Here is a 17,988-nt window from a genome sequence, read left to right as displayed (position 1 = left end):
ACTCTTTACTCTTATTCACTTGCATTGCTCAAGAACTCGGGAAGCATAAAGAAGCCGAATTTCAGCTGCGGCAGGCTTCCAAATGGGAAGAGCAATGACTGGGCTGAATGTCGGGAGCCGGCCCCTTCCCCAAATCCCTGCATTTTAGGAAGCATAGCAAGCAATGAATCATATACCAGAATGTGTCCGGGCTATTTGTACAAATGAACAGCTCCCAGTTCTTTACACAACATTATGAAATGCTGTGTTCCTATTTCTTCCCCTGATGGTCTTTGAGGGGGTTTTTTTTGGGTCTAGGGACCTTCTCAGCCATCCTCTCTGGCCCTTAAGCACCCACAGATTCAACCTTCTTTGGACAGTGCACAAAGGTACAGTCATACCTCATGTTACGTTTGCTTCATGTTATGTCCTTTCAGGTTAACATCCCATGGCAACCCAGAAGTACCAGAAAGGGTTACTTCCGGGTTTCGCACAAGCGCCAAATCACGCCACGCACCTGCGCAGGTCGTGCTCTTTTCGTGTTGCGAAAGGGCCCCTGGAACGGATCCCGTTCACAACCAGAGGTACCACTGTATATGCCAAGTACAGCAAACTTGCAACTTATGCTGGAGTTACATTCTGCAGATTGCATGTAATCATAACACATTGGGTGCAATGTGGGGCGGAATTGCCAAAGTATTTTTTTCTGAACCTCTGCCCCCTTTTTAATTTTTTTTTGCCAAGCCAGATGAAGGACCCTGTATGAGAGATAGGGAAGGGGAGATCTCCCAGGGTGAGAGGCTGAGGGAAGAATGGGATGGTCCCAGGTGAGAGCTGCGAGGGTACACCTTTTTCTGTATGTGATATGAGTTAAGATATTTGAATCCTTCTAACCAGTGCTTTTTTTCTGGGGGGACGCATACCCCTAAACATTTTGCGAATCTAAGTTTGGCCACATTGAGGGGCAGTATTTCAATATGAGTAGGAAAATGAGAGTACCCCTAAAAAATTTTAAGGGGGGGAAAGCACTGCTTCTATCTCCTTTTTTAATTTCTTGTTTAGATTAGGTTGGTTTTTTTATTGTATTGTGAAATTAAACTGTATTTTTAAAAATAATAATAATAATGCCATGCACGGAAAGCTGAATGTGCACAAGTTAAATGCACATAAATTGCGGGCTTACTATTCTAAAAACTTACTGAACTCCCTCCACGATGCTGAGTGCTTTGCTACTGCTTCGGTTGTTTAGTAGTAGGTATGGCCGAATATTTCAATTTCAGTTTCTCTGTTTCCCTTTGTTCCAGACTTAATTTTGGTAAGCTTGCCCTTAAAAGCAGACTGAATTGACTTTGTCCCCCTCCACTTACCCAGTGGTAAAGGCTCCTCTGTGCCAGAAGGCTCCCCTGTACCAGAAGTACATGCTAATAACTGTACCAGATGTAACTGAAGGTCAGATAACAAGATGTGCTAGGAAGCAATGAGACTGAACAAAATGTCCACCACAACAGGGCTCAATGTGTTGCATCGAAAACTAGGCTAGCTCTTTGAACTATGGAAAAGCCTTGAGTCATGTGCTTATTTTACACAAGGGCTTTCTGCATTCTTGTTGGAACAATATAATGTGTCTAGCCACCTTAGGACAAAGTTTCTCCACCCCCAAATCTGTGCCTTTTTTAAAAAAACAACAACTAAACTTGCCATCCACCTTAGCTCCACTTTCAAATAAGCAGTAAAGACAATATTTGGAGATCAAGTCAAATGTCCAATTTATTATTTTTTTTTATAACTTGAAACTGGAACAAACGTTGTTTTGAACGAGCGTACAAATGAAATGGTAGACACATGCTGAACTCAACAATGTGACAAGTGGGGTGGGATGGGGGAGAGGTCAGGAGTCTTGTACAGAGAATAAAAGGAACAATAAATATTTCACTAAGTGATATTGAAATGACCTCCTGCCATCTCAACATTTTACCCATAATAAAAAAAGTGCTCCTATCTTTCTTTCTTTCTTTCCTTTCTTTTTTTTTTTTTTAATGGAGCACAAATACCAAGCAATAATAAATAGTTCCAAACTTGTAGTAAAAGACAAAACCTCCAAGTAAACAATGAAAGCTCATACAATAAGTAATAGAAAAAGGTAATAAAAATAGTTTGCCTTGCCGGTACAAATGCAAACAACTGAAATCAACGTTACTTTGCTTTGCAGTTCTAAAATACAAAGAGCACCATAAAATGAGTTTGCCTGTGAAAAACAAAACAAAAACACCCTTGGACTGTATTTAATCAGGACTAGGATGAAATGCTGAAGGGCACGACTCTATTTTGAATGTCCACATTCTAAAAAAAAAAGAAAGGAGGGCTGTTGCTCCAGAAATGCTCTTTGTGCATCGATTTTAAGCGGAGCAGGGGTGTGCTGCATGAGATAATTGTGACTTAACACTGTTAACGTTGCTGATATTAGCAGTGTAAAAAATAATCACAACAGCAGAGATACCTGTGTCAGGTCGGCCATATTGTGCTTACGGCCTTGTGAAGCAGGGATTCTTAAAAGCAGGGAGGAGGAGGAGGAGGTGGGGTCACCGTGGTTTCACGAAACACAATGTTTGTGCTTGTATGTTGGTTTCTCATCGATTCAAGACACATAATAGGACAGCTGCTGGTGATTTAAATCTGAGTTCATCCAGGAGGAAAAGTGTCGTGCTCACAGTGGCAAAATGAAATCTGAATTCACTTCTCTGTGGATTTAGTTTTGGAGAAAGCAAGGCACCTAGGGATATATATATATATATAAAATACCCTATGCCTGGTTTTCACCAAAAATATCTCTGAAGAATACTCCAGGATGTACTCTAGGGTAGGGGAAGGGGTGTGCGTGTTGTAGGCTACTATGAAATATTTCTGTAAGAAGATGGCTTTTCCAGGTTCTCTGGTGTTCATATATAAGGTTGCTCCACAACAAGGTCTTAGCATAACCTTATCCCTAATTCTGAAGATCTGGAAGGAGGAATGGCTAGGCCAGTTCTACAACCCAACGCACCCTTGGCATTGTGATGGCTCCGTGACTTCATAATCACATGTGTTCCCCCCTTCCCCCCCCACTGCCATTTCTTCACACACTGCTAATGGCTCCTCGCGTTTGCTCTCCCTTACCTTAAAATAGTCCCTAGCACGGTGCCTTGCCCCGTCCCTCCCCCCAATTTTTTTTTTTTTAAACTGAAACAGCAGAAACAAAAGAAAGATTAAAAAAATAATGCTCAACTCATGGCATAATCCTAATTATTGGGACTTAACAAAGCAATCCTAGGGAGGAGTGTTTGTCAACCTAAAGGCACAGAATTTCATCCCAGTCCTTCAGATATTTAAGAAATTTATGGAATGTACAATTAGGAGTCAACAGCAACGAAAGCAGACAAAAGAGCAGACTGGCAAAACCTGTACATGGTCCTGTTCTGACAGGGATTGGGGTGTGGAGAGGGAAGGTGGGATAGAAGTGGGATGTGCCCAGGCCAAATTTTTCACTCCGACCCAATTCACAGTTGCACCAACAGAGTGTTTGGTCTCCCTTCCTTCCCCCTACCTCTTTTCAAACCGCTTCAGATGAAAGCTATGAAGAGGTGGTAATGGATGGGTGCCCTGATCCGGCAAGGGCCCTGGGATCAGGCCCCACACCCTTGCAGGATCAATTGGGCCAAAGTCCAGATGCACACTGCCCTGGCAGATAGTTGGTGCAGTGAGGATTAACAGTGCCTATCCAGTGATGGTGGGTACCCTGACTGCATACATGGCCCTTCATCCCACGGTAGGTGCCAGTGATGTCAAAACCAGTAGCACCGGATATCTTAAGCACACACACCGTGCCGTTTTATGGACTGGGGCCGGAAAGTCTACGTGTGCCAGGCAAAAGCCGCTTCCCCGACTCTAAAAAAAAAAGCGGGGGGCATCTGTGGAATGTTACGTCAAACATCTTCACAAAAACTGAGTTTCATTTAACAATAACAGGCAACAGCCAGCCATCCTAGTTCAACTCTACCTGGAAAGGCCTTGATACAAGGGGTCCAGGCAGTTTCAAAGTCATTAACTGCCCTGTATGAACAGTGCTTCTTCCTTTCTTTTCTGTTCTTTCTGTTCTGTTCTTTTTTTGTAGGCCATTTCTGACAGAAAAAAAAATACATATACATACACACAACTAAAATTGCGAACAGAACAACTCATAAACGAAACAAAACCTGACACCCCGCCCCTTCCGAAGAGAAAAAAAGGAACCCCCAAAAACCACATAATTAAAAATAATAATTGTTTTGTTTCTTTTACTCAACAGGTTGTTAAACAACCCTTTTATTTTTATTTTTTTTCCTTCTTCTGTACAATAAGGTCTTGACATACAATTATTATTTCTTTTTTTTTTTGCACTATTTTATCCTGCCAAATTAAAAAAATATATTATGGCAGCCTGTTTGTTTGTTTTTATTTTTATTTCCAAATTCACTAACAAAAAAGTACATTAAATCCCTTTAAAAGGACAAGCGTACAGTTAAAAAATTACAAGTTCCAGTAAAAATACAGCAAGTGCCTACATTATATGAATTAACCAATATCAATATCCATTCCAGAAGAGGGGGATATAGGGGCAGGGGAGGGGGGGGAGAGAGAGATAAAAATAGGTACAGGTCAGAAATGTGATTTTTTTTTAATCTGCAAAGCAATAACAATATTAAGCACTTTTTTCTACATACTTTTTCTACATGGTGTAGCAGTCACCTTTTAATCCCCAAATACAAGTTTCTATACATTTTTTCTTGAAATAAAAATTCAACACCCAAGGCAGAAAAAAAAATTACTAAAACTCAGACTTTACAGTTACAGTGACAAGAACAAATTTATAGACCCACCATTTAAATTTTACTGCAACATTTTCAAGGAAAAAAGAGAAAAGTTTTTTTTTTCTTTCTGTTTTGTAAAATGCCCAGGCATTCTCCATTATTACAAATACTGGTCCACTTTTACAGTAATCAAGAAATTTTAATATATATAATATATACTAAAACCCCGTCACCAAAAGAAAACAATATACACATGGCCATTATGGCATTTTTAATAACCTATTAAGCAAACTTTGAAAAAAAGAAGAAGAGAGATTGCTCAAACACACATACACACAATTTTTTTTTACCCTTGTATGTATTCAATACTGTAAACGTATTTTAAGACAGAGTGCACTAAATTTAACTTTTAAAAAAATTAGCCGTTGTTCCTGAATTTTTTTTCATTCAATGATAACAACTTGCAATTTGTGTCATTTGAGTTTTAATTCAGCAGTAAATCATTTCCATTCCATTTCCTAAGCAGCGTTGTCCTGAAAAAAAAGAGAGAGGCTGAGAACAATTCAGCAAATTGATGTCCGAAGTTGTGCTGGATATACATCTTCATTTGATTGGGTCTTATGGCATTTTCATGTCCACTATCTTCAACCAGGATTTTTTTTTTAAAGTAAATGTGGCTCTTTTGTTTTGTTTTGTTTTAACCCTAAAAGAACGTACTTTTCTTGTTCTACCATTTTTTTTAAAAGTCTTTTTCATTTCACAAAAATGTTTGCATTTGTCTCAAGAGACTCAAATAGGAAGATCAGTTTTCAAGGCACTCACATCAAATTGAATGGCAGTAGAAAAAACTGTCCAATAAGTTATTATTATTTTCTTTATAGTGCCAGTATTGTGAATGCCACGCTTAGCAACACTGACACTTAATCTCAGATGTCCCCCTTAATAGTTTCACCCACCTCTGGGCCAAGCAAAGACAAAGCTGTTGTAATTTCTTGTTCAGAAGCCGCTGGTTTTGAATGCGAACAAAAAGCTTTAAAGTGCGGGTCAACAGAATCAAAATGCGTAACTTTTACATTGTCCACTGTCTTGACAGACTAAATCGGGGGAATCCAAATTATACCCTAGAAAACCTCCCTAGGTCAAGTAGGATGGGGAGATATATATATATATGGGTCTACCCAATGCACAAAAGAAAGATGGGCAATTTGGATGAGGGCACCTATTCTGATCTGGGATATTAAAAGAAAAAGGAAGTTTATGAGGCATATGGACACATGTGGTGGAATGCTCACATGAGAGAGATGCATACGGAAGCCAAAAGCCCACAAAGTGTCCCATTATTCCACAGCCCTGTCAAACAACACAACACCAAGTAAAGAAAAATGCAACTTAGATTCTGCGGTCAAGGCAACATACAAAATCTGACTTGTGAGGAGGTAAAGGGCAGAAAGGAGGCGGGTCTCTTCTGGTAGCTGTCTATCTTCCCGGGATATAGCCACACTTGAAAATGTTTTTTTAAAAAACAGAAGAGAAGAACAGAGCAGGGTATTTAATATTTTTGCCTAAATGGGTTCCTACTCTTTCAACCAAACAAATACACCAAGCTATAGGTCTGTAGGTGCCTTCCGCCTGACCTCATTGTCCCCATCAAGGGATTAATCTAATCATTTGCCTTAAGAAAGTTCAGAATGAAAAGGCTGAGCCAAGAGCGTCAAGTGAAGGTCCTTATTTTCTGTTCTATGTGAGATATTACATACTGGAATATGAGATTTAGCATAAACAAAGCACATCCAGTAACCCTAAACAAAGTACAGTGTGTGACTGGAGTTTAAGAATGTGGGCAAATTGGTTTACAATTATGGATCCTTCCCCAGTGCTAAATCACCCAAAAATCTATCCAAAGAAAAATTGGACGTCACGGCTTTTAATTTAGTTTTTATAATTCAATGAATAATGAAGGTTTTTTTAAAAAAACAAAACAAAACCAGAAACAAAACAAACCTGCTTTATGGAACTCAAATCGTGCACTTCCAAATACAGAGAGTTTTTAATTTACGCACCTTTTTATTTCAGTACCCTTTTAAAGGTTGCAACCCTCAAAACCTTGACTATAGAGACGCCTCGTCAATACTTACACGTTACTTTAATGGCACTATTCTAAAAGGGAGCATTTGGCCTATTTACTTTACAATAACATAATTGTGCATTATACGAGACAATATTTTCATTTCCCTGGCAGAATGCCTCGCAGTCTAGGCTAGCACTCGGCTCTTGAATAACAGCTGTAACTATAACTGTTGCTTTTTGCTAGAGAGCACAGTTTATACAGAAGTCTTAGGCAAAAGCCAGGAAGGAAACCACTGTGAAGTAAGCAAATCATATTTGTACAATATTGCACAAATTGGTGTCATGGGGTGCGCAAATATGCAGGAGTGTGTATGTGTGTGTTTTATTCAGATCCCAGTCTTAAGTGCAGATATTCCTTAGAAGCATTTCCATAATTGTGGTGAGCAACCTTGTGTATTTGTCTCTGTGTGGTATACTGAATGTGAAACAGAGTGTACAAGTGGTGATTCACCAAGCGAACTTGACCCAGGAGCCCATGGATTGCGGGAGGTCTGGTGCACGAGAATTGCCATCTTTAGACCTGAGGCAAACACCAGTGCTGGACCACCGGAAGTAGCTGGTGGTCTGCACTGGGCTTGCCTTTAGAAACAGTACGGCAACCATGGGAGCATTATAGAACTCGAATATTGAATATTTCTTGGATATCAGACGTGTCAAAATTAGGGAATAGGTACTCATTTTTAAATCAGCTGCCATTTTAAAGACAAACGCATGTAAAAGATTAGCCCTATTCGGAAGTTATCATCCACATGGCTGTGACCGTGGGGAGGGAACAGAATGGGGCCATCTCACATCCCCATTGGGTCTCTGCCTCTCTATGTCCATGTGCTGGGGGGCAGGTGGGTATGTCTGTACAGGAAATCCTGCACCACATGCCACGACTGTCCCATGTTTTAGAACTCAAGATGATCAGGTGAAACTGGGTTTGTAGAATATGCTCACTTCTAAAGATATTTCCCCAGTTTATAGATGGCAGAGAAGGGATTCAGCCAGCAGGGGACATGGTGATTGGGGCAGCAAGTTCGGCCCTCCTATTTCTAGCTTCATATTACAATCAAGGGGGTGGCGTTATTGGGTTGTTGTCGTTTTTATTTTGATTATGTACTTTGTGGTTTTATATTCTGATTTTATTCTGTGAACCACCCTGAGACCTGGGGGTGTAGGGTGGTATATCAATTCAATAAGTAATAAAATAAAAACATGGGACATGAGTAAGGTAAATGTAATGTAAACCCACGAGTTGCTCAAATAAATATTGGGAGTTGGGTGTTGCCATGGTGCTGGGATCTTTTTTCAGGAACATCGTAGCCCTGGGGGCTAAAATACCTGGTATCTGGAGTAGGGAAGGAGTTCCCATCAGGTTCCAATGACCAACAAGCCTAGGGTCACTTAGCTGAGTCATCTAGAGCTATCTGCTCTTCAAGAATCACTTCCATTTACTTACTGCTTAATGGGGCACTGGGGTGTGGATTTTATGGGTTGCTTGGGATGGGCTTATGTGTGGCTGGTCCTGCCTTGTGGTGGGAATTTGGACCCGACATCATTATTTTAAACTGGGTTTCTATATATCCTGTTGATGTAGAAACTTGAGTCTTGTAGCACCTTGAAGCCAAACATATATCTTACATTTATGGTGGCACAAGAATCTGAGTTGTTTTGCTACAACAGACAAAATATGGCCGGAACTCTCCGTAGGGGTCAGCTTGATAAAAGTTTATTATTTTGTTCGCTAGCTAAGCAGTCGGCATCCAACAGAGGGAGACAAGGAAGGACGCAAGGGTTAAAATGTTGTTACTCTTCCTTACCAAAGGCTGTTGGGAGTAAACTGGGGCTCTTTCAAGTTCACACAGCAAAAGTTCTTATGCAAGTTTATGTGCCCTGCTTAATGTGTGTCAACAAGGATTAACATCTCCCATTGTTGTATAATTGCCTAATGTGACGGGTAATTGCCTGATGTGATAGATAATACACCCTGAGAAAACTGATCATATGACAATATGTCAACCTTTAATCAATGAATTGGTTAGATTAAATCACCCTCTTTAATATATGCGCAGTGCAGGTCTAATTCAGGAATAAGTCACTGCCTTCAATGAGGCTTACTCCCAGGTAAGTGTTCCTATGGTTGTGACCAGGAAAAAAGCAGTGGAGAGCACTTCTAAATAGGAAAAGGGGGGAAAGGCTGCCCTTCTTAGAAGATGTCGTCCCTTGAGCTCAGCATGGTCTATAATGATTGACAACAGCTCTCCAAGGCTTCAGACCAGCCCTCTCTGGAGACACCAGGGATTGAACCTGGAACCTTTTGCATGCAAAGCATACAGAGGAGGGAATGCCACTTCTAGTGGGCACCTACTGTGATGCATCTATGTACCACCCAAAAAAAATTATGGGCTTTCTTCTTCAGAGCAACTGTTTTAGCCATATGAAGAAGCATGCAGGTTTCATGTGATTCATCGGGTACCGTAATTTGATTCACCAGTCCTAATCAAAACAATTACTTTAGCCATAGTGTGTGCGCGCTCATGTCCCTGCGTTCACACACATGCCCACACATGTGCACTTACTACACAAACTGAGGTTCGGTACAAAACCACGTTTGCAGTAAGTGCAATCCTAACTGTGTCTACACAGAAGTAGGTCCTGCTGAGTTCAGTGGGGCTTACTCCCAGCTAATATGGGGTTAGGACTGCAAACTCGGTTCCCCAAAAGGGGGCACTGGTGTATTTGCTACAGAATGGTCCGTTGCAGCCATTATCATGTATTCAGGTCGTCAAGTGATAACTTCAATTATTGTGTGCGTAAAGTTTAAGGCCAGAATAGCAAGTGACATGGGGCGGGGAGGGGGGCGACAAGCAAGGTTCCTTTTCTTTCTCCATGCTTTCTAAAATTTGCACATGCTGCTAGCTGTCAGGGCTCTTGCATTCCCTTTATGTAATGAAGTTAAAGACGATGGCAGAAAGGTGAAAGTAAGTCATTAGTAAACGGAACGAATTCCATACTAATAATGCACAACTCTTGCTATTGCTCTTATAAATATAGCTGCCTTTAAGGGGGGTGGGAACAAATTTGCCTATTTCTTTTTAGCTTTCATAACTTCTACTGTGGAAGTCTGGGATTTTATTTTTTTTACAAAAAAAATGTAAAGGCCTCTATTTTTAGTGGCATCACCAGTGCTACATATTAGATCCAAATCCAAAAGAAAGTGCTACAATTTTTAAGATTGTTATCCGCGGTACTATTTTATATTTCCTAATTTTCAAATGATTTCCTTTTTCTTTCTTTCTCAAAGAAAAGTGGAGGGGGGCTAAAAAATAATAATAAGAGAGAGAAGAAAATTATTATTTAAAATGCTGGCTTCTTCACAAGAAATTACACATGCTTAGCATAAGATTCAACAAAGCAGCGGCCCTATAAAATTATAATTTAAATTGATATGTATCTCCCCCTGTAATGCAAATAATCTCAGGTTACTAGTGGGGAAAATTAGAATGGGATACTCAACAAAATTTTAAAGGAAATCTAAAACAGGAGGGGAAAGTATTAAAAAAAATACCTGCACATGCCAAAAAAAATTTAAAAAATACAAAATAACCCAATAAATACAGAAATTATTGCACAGTTAAAAGGCTTCACAATTTTTACTGCCTTAACCAATCCTCAGGTTTAATAGAACTTTGTAGACACAGGTTATATTTAAGTGCCAAATTCTGGCACCTGCCATAGTTATGCTAAATTATGTATATGGAGGCAAGTTAGGTCAGCTTTTCTCAGTTGGCAATAGTTAAAACTGTACAATTTAAATGTTACCTAGACCCCTGATTTTATTTTTTTTTAAACCCAGCGGGGGCCTTAGCTTCTTTCTGCCTGCTCAATTTTGACATCATTTGTCAGCAAGTGTTCGCCATGCCACTTTTTCATGTGTTTCTCCAGGGTGCTGTAAACACTGAAGGGCATCTGACAAATGTCGCAGCGGTAGACCTCCTTCCCTATCTGGCCATGTGTTTTCATATGACGCGTCAGCTTACTGCTCTGGGCGCATGCATAGTTGCAGAGCTCACATTTGTAAGGCCGCTCTCCCGTGTGGCTCCGCCGATGCACCGTTAAGTTACTGCAGTTCTTAAAGACCTTGCCACAGTACTCGCACGTGTCGCTCCGCCGTCCTTCCTTGGAACTGGGTCGGCCGGGGCCAGGTCCGCTGATGTGGGGCGTGCTGCCTCCGCTCGCCGTCCCGCTGCGCCCTGAGAGACCGCCGTCCAGCATATCCCCTGGAGGGGTGGAGAAACGCAGGCTTCCGTTCTCGGAGGAATGCTCAGAAGAGGTGGCGAAGGGGGATTGTCGGGAGTCTGTGAACCCAAGAAATGGATCTTTCATGAAGTGCCTCGACGCTGCGTACCCCACCAGCCACTGCGAGTAAACATTTTCAGAAGGTATTATTGTTGCTGGTGGCAAGTCCAAATCTTTCTCTATCTTTATCCTTTTCGAGGAGTTGTTTAAACTGGGGCTTGTGATGGGGGTGGGCTTGCGAGGGAACAGGCCGGGGAAAGGCTCTCCGGGACCAAAGTTCCTCCCGTTGACTGTCCCCTCCTCAGTACGGTCAAGTTCTCCAGCTACCGAGTCTTCGTCGCCGGTGTCTCTCTGGCAAAGGTCTCGGGGGCAGAGGTCTCGCTGGTCAGAGGACCTCTTCATGAAGCCGCTCCTTTTCTGCTTCTCAGCCAACATGTCGCTGTATTGCTGGATGGTACCAAGGCTAACATTCTCTATCACTTTCCCTAGGACGAGGGATTTTTCATCAGGCAGCGATTTGGAACCGTTCTCTCGGTTACGGCTCAGCTCCGAGTCCATGCTGAAGCTGGACTCGGGCCTACTTTCGTTTTCCAGCTCTTCTTCCTCCTCCTCCTCTTCTTCCTCTTCTTCATTGTCGTGGCCTAGAGAAGGATCGCTCTCGTTCCTGAAGTCTGCCTCACTAGACTTTAGTCCCTCCCCAGTGAGCTCACTTGTGCCGGGCTCAGGGGAGCTTGTGGCGGACAATCCGTCATCCGACCTCCCTGTCATGGACCCAGCTTTGTGCATATGCGTTTTCATATGGCGTTTTAGCTTGCTAGCTTGAGAACAGGCATGGTCGCAGAGCTGGCATTTGTAGGGCTTCTCTCCTGTGTGGCTGCGCCGGTGGACGATGAGATTGCTCTGGAACTTGAACGTTTTCCCGCAAAATTCACAGGACTTGCTCTTAGCCTGAGGCTGGGGAGGCGTAGTGCTGCTTGGGGGCATCGGCGGCAATGGCGGGGTGCTCAAAAAAGGAGATTTAGGGCTTGGCTGGAAAGGATTCAACAAGCGATGCATAGGGTTGTTGCGGTTGGGAGAAACTGGCGGAGGGGTGGAGTTGTTCCCTGCCAGTTCTCGAAGCCTTCTGGAGAAATCCATCGCTGGCGACTCAATTGCCATGGGGTTTAAACGCATGACTCTGTCAAAGGCACTGGGATGCTGGGCAACTAACCCCATTTCTTCGGCACTAAGGCGATGCGGATCCAGGTGATGGCGAGGCGGCGGGCTGAAGAGGGGAGGCGTGTTGGGGAGCCGGCCTTCGCCAAAGCCAGGGTGATCGCGCAGGATGGGACCTGTCATTCGCAAGAGACTAAAAGGGTTGTTGTCACCAAGGAAATTCATCAGCGGGGACTGTGCAACAGTCTCGGGTCCCAGAGGAGGAGGGATGGTGATGCGTGGAGTAAGGGAGCTGTTTGAAGGGCTTGTTTCCAGGTAGATGCGGAATCCATGTGTGTTCTGGGCATGCTGAAGCAAGAACCAAGCGCTGTTAAAAGGGTGCTTGCATGTTGTGCAAATATAGCTTGAAGGCTCATCTTTACCTATAGAAGGGAAAGAAAGAGACAAAGAGAAAGAGAGAGAGAGAGAGAGAGAGAGAGAGAGAGAGATCAGTATTATAACACAGACAACTTCTAAGCAAAAAATATTTCCAGTTATAATGTGTCATTTCTGTTTCTATTTCTGTTTTCTAATACAAAAAGGAAAATGCATGTTTACGTCGTATCCATAATCTGTTTACGGTATAGCAAACAAAAAAGTTATGGCTTGCTGCTGGGGTAAGACATGTCTGTTCCACTTGCAGGAGAAGAGTCCCTACTTCGCTCAAAAATTATTTGTTCAGATCTCTGCTCAACCGTGAAGCGGACTGGGTGACTTTGGGCATAACCTACCTCACAGGTTTGTTGGGAGGATTAAAGGGTGGGAGGAAAATCACAAATCCTACAGCTCCTTAGAGGAGAGGTGAAATTTCAAGGGGGAGAGGATGCAAAAATTAAGTGGAGGTGCCTTTTGTGATATTGAAGAATGAGGAACAATTAACAGCTTAATAAACGGAAGCTACCCATTCCTAGTTAGACGTGTTAGCATTTTCTATTTCATTCCCTGTTAGCGCACCAGAACCAAAATAGCCTCAAAACAAGCAAGTTTACCCTCAAACATAAGCTCATCGGTTAAATATGTGTGCCCTTCCGTTTAAGCGAATATGCTTCTTCAGTGCTATTTTTCTAGAAAATGTTCTGCATGTCCAAACCCCTAAATTCAATCCTTGGCATCTCCAGGTGGTTGAGGGCTCCTGCTAAAACATTGGTGAACCACTGCCAATAGATTTAGTGACCTAGGTGGGGCTAATGAGCCATGCTGATATAAGGCAGTTCCTTATGTGCCTAGGATTTTACCAGGAACACCCCTAAGTAGGTTTCAAATGCCTATCTCCCATATTCTAATCCAGCCTTATTTTCACCGACAACAGTGGTGTTAGAATCCCATCTAAGCTTTTAAAAAAATGCACCCTGCGAGGAAACCATCCTGCTTCTGTGTTTATCGAAAGCCCTGAACACACCAGAAGATAAATAATTGTCTAATTATGAAAACCCATAATAACAGTTGGATGTAGTTGTTAACAGACACCGGAGCCATATTTGAACTGGGTTATATACAGAAGTACTCAAACTGTGTCATTTAATACAAAAAAAAGTTTGAACTTTTGACTCTCTTGTTTGTCTTCCTAATCTACTGTTGCTTTGTCTTCTCAGCTAGTGAATGAACGTTTAAAAACACATTCCTTCTTCAGAATTGTAAAAAAAAGGAAAAAAAGAGAGGCAGGTGTGGGCAAGTTACAGCTCAGCACTCAATTATTTCACTATCAAAAAATAAATAAAAAATCCATCCCTGGATACACAAAGCAAAACGTTTCATCATCACCTTAAATAGGAACACTTCCACAAAACCTGGCAAATTCCTAGATATAGATACATTCCAGATTTTTAAAAATGTCACATTCAGCTTTTTCACAGCAGCTATCTGTTTTACACAGGAAAACTATGGCAGCTGATTTCTGGGTGCTCTGCCGGAAAATGAATATATTCTCACAGCAAGGATATGGACGAAATTGTTATTTTAAAAAAACAAAAGTCTGACCCTTATTACAGCCCAGAACAATTAACTCTACTGCTTTGAGATGGTCTGGACTGGCTCAGTGTGAAACAGGTAAAGGATTCTGCAAAACGCATGCCTCTAAATATGGTACCATTCTCTAGGAATTGCCCAATATGGAGAGTGGGGTAAGGATGTCCTATCCAAATTTCCTTTATTTTGAAACAACTGCTGTTCTCTTATCACAAGTCAAGGTTCCTGCTACCATGCTCTGTTGGTTGCTAGCAGCATGGAAACAAAAAGGAGCAGAAGACTTTGTGCAGGACATTTCAAAGGCACCACAAGGGCTTGTTACTTGTCACCTGCCACTCCTATTTCTGGCTCTTTTTCAACAGTGCTTATGACTTGCAGCCCACTTTTGACACTGGCAGTGGCAGAAGCAGTGGCTTCTTCTTGTTGTGGCAATCCGAAATAACAATCTCCACCACCCAGTATCCATTCGTTCCTGTTTGGCCTTGACAATAGCAGAAGAAGAAGAAGAAGAAGAAGAAGAAGAAGAAGAAGAAGAAGAAGAAGAAGAAGAAGAAGAAGAAGAAGCAGCCGCCACCATAATGGGACATGGCTCCCTTTTTCTTGGCATGTGTCCTGTTAGAGCATGCGCAAAAAACCTCCCACAGATGTGCGCATCACCAACCCCAATGGACACTGGGCAGGTGGCCAAGCACACTGGTGCTTGCCCTGGGTATGTTAAGAGAGCATGAATGAATGGGAATGAGGGCATTTGCGTGCCTGAATCAACATCTCATGCTGTTTAAGGGAGAAAGAAGAGTTTGGACTTGATATCCCGCCTTTCACTCCCTTTAAGGAGTCTCAATGCGGCTAACATTCTCCTTTCCCCTCCTCCCCCACAACAAACACTCTGTGAGGTGAGTGGGGCTGAGAGACTTCAGAGAAGTGTGACTGGCCCAAGGTCACCCAGCAGCTGCATGTGGAGGAGCGGAGACGCGAACCCGGTTCCCCAGATTACGAGACTACCACTCTTAACCACTACACCACACTGGCTCTTAGAAAATGCCGTACAGACATGCCCCAAGCCAACACAGAGATCACAAATCTGGATTCCTACTCCATAATTATAGTAGTTCCGACTGGCAGAGACAGGGCTCTTAGAGCTGTTTGAATGCCTTGTGTATTCTCTGCAAAGAGCTGGAAGGCAACAAGTATTATGTAGATATCGGCACGTGGGGACGATTTCCTGGAGTCCCATTGAAATCATCAACATTAATGGTATCTGCACATTGTACATAAACAATTAGTCGGGACAAAGGCTAAGTATTGGGAAAGAGACATTCATCAGTCAATCAACAGAGAAGCTAGGCAAACCCCATAGGATGCACAGATCTTGGGGAACACTAGTCCCTAAGAGTTAATAAAGTATGTTATAAGCTGGAGCAATACAGACTTTAGAGCAAGTCCAGTGTCAATGAGCCATTAGTCACACTTTAGGAAAAACTTGCTTCCCCGCTCTAAGTGATGGGATTTAAGATTCATGGGGGAAATATGACATTCTCACCCAACCCTAACCCAAAATCTTGCTGTAGGGCAATTTGCTGTATGGCTTTGGTTGCTGCTGCTTCCAAACACTAAATGTTGCTCCATAAGAAAAAGACATACAACCAGAAGCATTCTAGCAGAAATCCCTAACAATTTTATAGACCATGATCCTACAGAGAAATGTCCTTTACTATCAACTTAGCAACTGAGGCATTTGGCAGGCAGAAGAAGTTGTTTTATGTCAGCTCTGAAGATTATTCAACAGTCAGTGCTCCCATTAGTACTTCCAATAGTTAATTTTTTTCTTTCTTTCTCAAGAATGAATGTGACAAAAAGAAGTCTAGACCTTTAATGTTTCTTAAACAACACTATACGTAGTATAGAATGTGACAGAAATCACTGAGGCAGGCTAAAATATATAGCATATTCTGTCAAAAGCTTTTTTTTAACAATATGTTTTACCTCAACTCACCCTTGAATGGACTCTAATAAAACCCTTTAAAAAATAATAATAAAAAGTGTGATCTAATAGCAACCAAAGAGCAGAATCTTACAAGGTCATATAGCTTCACATTAAAGACTGTTTGGCACCCTTTACCTCCATTTTATAAACACTAATTAATTGACTGATTTCCCACAGCTGACTGGGTCTTCCTTCTTTAAAGTTGCAGAGTGAATTCTCTATTTATCTGTTTTCTCTCAGTGTTCCCAGAAACTGGTTTGCCTAATAACAGAGTTCCCCCTTCCTTGCAAACCCCTTCTGCATTTGCCAGGAAAGAGGTTTACCTCAGGAAAGAGATTTACCTCAGGAAAAGCAGATAGATAAAACAGTATGATGTGGGCTGAGCTGAAGACCAAGGTCAGTCTAATGGATGGTTTAAAAATAAAATTAAAACATAGCCTTAAAATGGCAGCTGGCTAGCCACTGGCATTTGTTTCATACAGCTGAGAAGCTTTGGTTTTTTGGTGGTGGTGGTGTTTTTTAAAAATAATAATAATAGTAATAATTTGCATTATTTTAAAAATCACCTCTGTGAAATGCAAGTGAAAGAATGAATCCATTTTACTTCTGCTTTCTTATTCCCGTTCAAAACCAGCTTATTAGTGTGTATTACTGGCATAAGATACTGATATGACAAGTTATCGGTCATAACAGTAGCAGCTCTTCCCTTTGTTTTTCTTTCATTTCTCTTTCATGCCCCTAAACTCTTCTGTTCGGCAGCCCCCTGTTCACAATGGCAAAATTGACTGCAGGCTACTCAGCTCTGACAGATTCACTTATTTTTTTTTCTTCTTCTTCCTCCCCTGCTTCGGTTTCACAGCCCTCAAAGGCTCTCCCTAGACTCTCCTTTATTATTTTTTTCATACTTACAGAAAATAAAAAAATAAAATGTTCATTTCCATATTATCACTTCATGGTTATCTTGCCTCGAAGTTGCCCTGAGCAGTGTGGATGCTCACTTTTAAGAACAGAACAATGTCAAAAAGTCTTTGAAGATCCACTCCGAACATTTTTATATGCTAAAACTTGCTAAGTATTTTAAAAATGCCCAGGAACGGTCAAATGGTGCTATAAAGTGATCCTCATAGTTAATAAAGCAGAGTGCCTATTCTTGGCGGGGGGGACCCTACTTTGGTGTGAGTGTCCTCAATGTGGCTTTGCGCATTACACATTACTGGGGGGGGGGAGATAAAGTCCTCACTGGGCATTTTGGGGTTTCTCTTCCACATCCCTCTCAGCATTTTTTCCTCCCTAGGGATGTTTTTCATAATTTTTCAAATCTTGGGGTTCCCCGAATTCTGTTCATACCTCCGTCTTATGTGTGAAAGGTGCCATTTTGGTTATATAAGGATCCACACTTATAGAATTTCTTTAGTACACGGAACTAAATGTACTTCTCATACAGAAGTTCTAACACAGAATGAGCTTTTAGTACATGAGGTGGTTCCTGTCTGAAGTGGAAGGTTGAGCTCCTGACGGAACAGCCAACTTCAAGCATTATCACCATGGGAGAGATGGGCGAGTTTTCCTTTTAACTTGCTATAGTACAAAGATGAGAAAGTGGGACTCTTGAGTCACGCTGGCTTCCTCCCC

The 17,988-nt window shown here is 41.8% G+C and overlaps 1 protein-coding gene across 7 annotated transcripts in view; it reads right to left on the bottom strand.

Annotated features, from left to right (window-relative positions):
• Positions 1-1,728: 1,728 nt before the first annotated feature.
• Positions 1,729-17,988, bottom strand: part of BCL11B (BCL11 transcription factor B) — a 164,591-nt gene continuing 148,331 nt past the window's right edge. For 6 of the 7 annotated variants that reach the window (XM_053375374.1, XM_053375366.1, XM_053375413.1 and 3 more), the window contains one exon: positions 8,027-12,790. In XM_053375374.1, coding sequence (XP_053231349.1) covers positions 10,779-12,790 — 2,012 coding nt within the window. In that variant the 3' untranslated portion in view covers positions 8,027-10,778. Of the gene's footprint in view, positions 5,336-8,026; positions 12,791-17,988 lie in introns of those variants that run through there. The other variant, XM_053375393.1, reaches the window with a different exon arrangement.

This window comes from Podarcis raffonei, chromosome 1 (genome assembly GCF_027172205.1).
Source record: "Podarcis raffonei isolate rPodRaf1 chromosome 1, rPodRaf1.pri, whole genome shotgun sequence".
Lineage (NCBI taxonomy): Eukaryota > Metazoa > Chordata > Lepidosauria > Squamata > Lacertidae > Podarcis > Podarcis raffonei.
This window is presented reverse-complemented; position numbering and strand designations above follow the sequence as displayed.